General features: G+C 49.3%; 1 protein-coding gene across 1 annotated transcript in view; it reads right to left on the reverse strand.

Annotated features, from left to right (window-relative positions):
- The window catches only part of LOC123501535 (exostosin-1-like), a 72,329-nt gene extending 68,646 nt beyond the window's left edge, over positions 1-3,683 (reverse strand). Inside the window, exon 1 of the mRNA XM_045250397.1 lies at positions 2,082-3,683. Coding sequence (XP_045106332.1) covers positions 2,082-2,983 — 902 coding nt within the window. The 5' untranslated portion in view covers positions 2,984-3,683. The remainder of the gene's footprint in view (positions 1-2,081) is intronic.
- Positions 3,684-3,898: the final 215 nt, after the last annotated feature.

Here is a 3,898-nt window from a genome sequence, read left to right on the forward strand (position 1 = left end):
CCGACCCCCTCCTAATCTCTCTCTTGTTATATCTCCTTGTACTATCCAAGACTATTAGATCCCCTCTTACTTATTCTTGTTATATTCTAGTACCATTACAAACCTCCAGATTCTCTTAGTCACCCTTATCCTCTGTACCTCTAATAGACCCCCTCTTAGTCACTCTTATTGTATCTATCTTGTTGTAATTCTATCGGCTCTAAGAGGAGACTGGCAACTGAGTGGGCCTTTTTTCTTTATATTTTTGTTGCCCTTGGCCAGTACTCCTCTCTTACATAGAAAAAATATATTAGATCCTCTCTTAGTCACTCTTATTTCACCTTTGTTGTACCAGATCCTCTCTTAGTCATCGTTGTTATACCAGATACCCTCTTAGTCACCCTTGTTATATTCCCAGTACCACTCATTAAAGATTGACACATGCTCTCTCAATGTATATCTCTGTGAGGAATGTATATTTTAAAGCTTCAAATCTCCTTCTGTAAATATATAAGAAGAACATCATCTGGTTTGGGGTCTTGCTGGTGGTGGGGGTCAGATTCCTCAAGACAGAGTTCCAAGGAGTGTTTTGCTGAAGGAACAGTGGTGTATATATTCTGTTACATGCACCAGTGACTCGCAGGGACGGCTTGCAAGTGCAGCAATAAAACTTCAAGGAACATAGCAAACAACACTACTGAACCAACTAGAGGGTGAAATATCTGTCAAGTTTGCAGTCTCATTACAATTACTTCCAGCTTCTTTATCTCTCTCCCAGTGCATGACTAAGCTGAAGGACGGATGGCAAAGTTGGGTATTAGAGAAAAGCAATGTGTACACTATCTAGTAAAATGTGCAGATGCATTACACTCCATCCTGAGCCACAAAGTTGTCTCAATGGCAAAACACCCCCAAACACCACCAGCGCTGGCCGTTGTAGAGCAAAAAATAAAAGACAAAAAAATGCAGATGCAAGCCTTTAAAAATTATGACTAATGTTATTGTTAGATTCTGAAGTGATGCAGAGGTTCAACTACAATCAGGGAAGGTCAGAGAGGCAGCATCTATCTCAGAAAATGTTGTGAGGTGATGATGTGGTGGTGATGATGCACAGAACACTAAACTGATCACTGACGCCTCACTGTGTGTTGAACAAACAGTCTGTCAGCACATCTTAGGAGGTAGCTGCTGCAGTGAACTGCCTCCTGCTACACTGTCACTAGTTACTCCTCTGTGGCCTTGAGTTAGAGGACTTACTGAGTGAAAAGTACAAGAGGCAAGACATACTAATAAGTGTCTCTCTGTTTTATATGTCATAGTTACTTAAGAGTTAAGTATATTCAAATACTAACACCAGATATTAACCACTCTTGCATTGAAAACCATACATTTCTCTCTGGTCATTCTGTATCTTGTCTAGAGTGGCAAGAGGGCTCAGCAAAGTGCAACAACTATATAAAATTGAACCAAAGAAACTTATAATATATGTTGTTGGGTTTATAATACAGGGATAGGAGGAAAGGAACAGAGGAAGTATTGTAATAAAAAAAAGAAAAAAGCAACACAAAGCAGTACAAGCAATGAGGAGAAGGTGAAGACTTGAGAGTTGATTTCCAATACATGCTCATAACAGTTCCTCTACAACTCCTTTACTTTTTTAAACAGTGTAATGTAATGCAGCTAACATCAATCAAACACCTGGCCCATCAATCAGCCCCTCACCCATCAGTCTGACACCTCCAGCCTTACTCAGGACTGCCCATTTTTCATTCCATACAGTAGCTAACTGAGTTGTCTAAAAAAATCTGTCCTGCAAATTCCTCTTGGATCATTAACCAGACAAGGCTTACTTTGCTCATAAACTGAATCTCACACTCACACACACATCACACACACACCTCACCCCTGCTCCATGGCTACTCTGCAGGGAACTATAGTGCATCGCTGGGGCCTCCCATATCAAGAGCCTGCTGCCACACCTTTCAACCCTGACCCTCACCCCCCATAACTCAAGAAGTGGTCAGCAGAGTCAGCCAACACAAGCTATGACTAAAGTGACAGCTGGTTATAACTGTACAGATGAGTGTGAATGGTCTGCCTACCTATCATACTCTGCGTTGTCATGGTCACAGCGCTCATCCTTGTAGCCCTTCCAGCTGTCCCCATGTTTGCAGGTGGTGAGCAGCACGATGTCCCTCTCGTTGTGCAGGTGGTAGAGGCTGTTGCGTGTCTCGCTGCCAATGCCGTACACATAACGCTTCCCCTTGAACGACAACAGGTACTTCTTGTTCCCGGGAAACTTGTTGGACTCCAAGAAGCCCTCCTCGCCCCCCTTCTCCAGGTGGCTCTTGTGGAACAGCGGCAGGGAGATGTCAAAGCCCTGCCGGAAGTTCTCAATGGAAATGCTGGACTTGGCAAGGATTGCCTTGCCCAGGTCAAAGCCCAGGTCCTCCAGGTAATCCGGGAAGGTGCCGGAGTACAAGTTGAATATGATATGGTTCTGGCCGTTGTTCCAGAGGGCCAGCCGCTGCACCCTGTACTGCATGTTGCGCACATACTCCTTGCTCAGTGTGTCCCGGTCCAGGGTGTCCAGGCTCAGCACGAACACACACGCCTGGGTGGGGTCAGACGTGTAGTAGCCGGACTCACGGATGGCGTTTAGCACCTTGGCATAGCTGGCACTGGGCGGAACGTTGTCGTCTATGGGGTACACATACACCCTGAACCCTCTCTCACACTGACTGAAGTCAAAGCAGGTCTCCATGCGACAGTCTCGCACGTCACCACCACTGCCACCACCACCTCCACTATCACTGAGCCGGCGGAAGCGAGGGCTGGGGGAAATGTCCTCGTCCTGCAGCAGGTCTGAGTCCTCTGAATAGCTGGAGAGGTGGTGGTGCCACTTGCTCTGCCGGTGAGCCTTGAAGTGGTGGTAGCCAAAGTAACCAAAGAAGAGGAACGCACAACAGCTGAACAAGAGCAAATATCGTTTTTTGGCTTGCATCTTGACTGTCTGTGGCACTCACTACCTGTGGTGGGCAGCCAGTCACCTCAAGATAGCAGCACCACCAGCACCAGCACCACCAGCAGCAACACGGTCCATGGGACGCCTCCTCGCATGCCCCTTCACACTGCTGCTGCAGGAGGTGGAAGTGGAAGAGAAGAGCGAGGGGGAGTTGGAGGAGGAAGGGAGGAGGGAGGGCAAGGGAAGGGAGAGGAGGAGGAGAGTAGCAGGGGGACGGGTGAATATGGTCACTGCTGCAGGCATTCCTTTACACTGCCCGGCACGGCACTGCACTGGTGGGATATTGATTTTCCAGCTGCCCACGCCCCGGTGGCCGCGGAGACGGCGTGCCCAGGCCCGCACACCACGCAGACAGGCTCGGCCCAAGACACAGCTGACCCGACCCTAGCGCACCGCTTCATGTTTGGCTGCACTCACACTGAGGCTGGGCACTGCACACTGCCCCTCCACCACTGCCCACCACCACACACGCCGCCCACGGCACTGCCAACACTCCACCACCACACACACAGGGGCGCCAGTCACCGACGAGGCACTGCCCACGGGGAGGCGGTGACAGGGCTTCAGTAGACAGTGGCACGAGCGCAGGTGACAGCCATCCTCCTCCCCGCGGTGGTAAACACCTCACTGGCCTGGCCGAGGCGCGGCGACGGCGCCATCTCGCCCCGCCCCGTGTGTGCCATTCTCGCCACCCCGCGGACTTTGAACCACTGTCCTTGCGCCGCGCCGCCCGCTCAATGCTGCTGCTGCTGCTGCTACTACTACTACTACTACTACTCCAACTAGTAGTAGTAGTAGTAGTAGTAGTAGTAGTAGTAGTAGTAGTAGTAGTAGTAGCAGTAGCAATAGCAATGATAATATTAGTGTTTACCGTGGAACTGTTTTGATTTGGAG

This window comes from Portunus trituberculatus, chromosome 9 (genome assembly GCF_017591435.1).
Source record: "Portunus trituberculatus isolate SZX2019 chromosome 9, ASM1759143v1, whole genome shotgun sequence".
Classification (NCBI taxonomy): Eukaryota; Metazoa; Arthropoda; class Malacostraca; order Decapoda; family Portunidae; genus Portunus; species Portunus trituberculatus.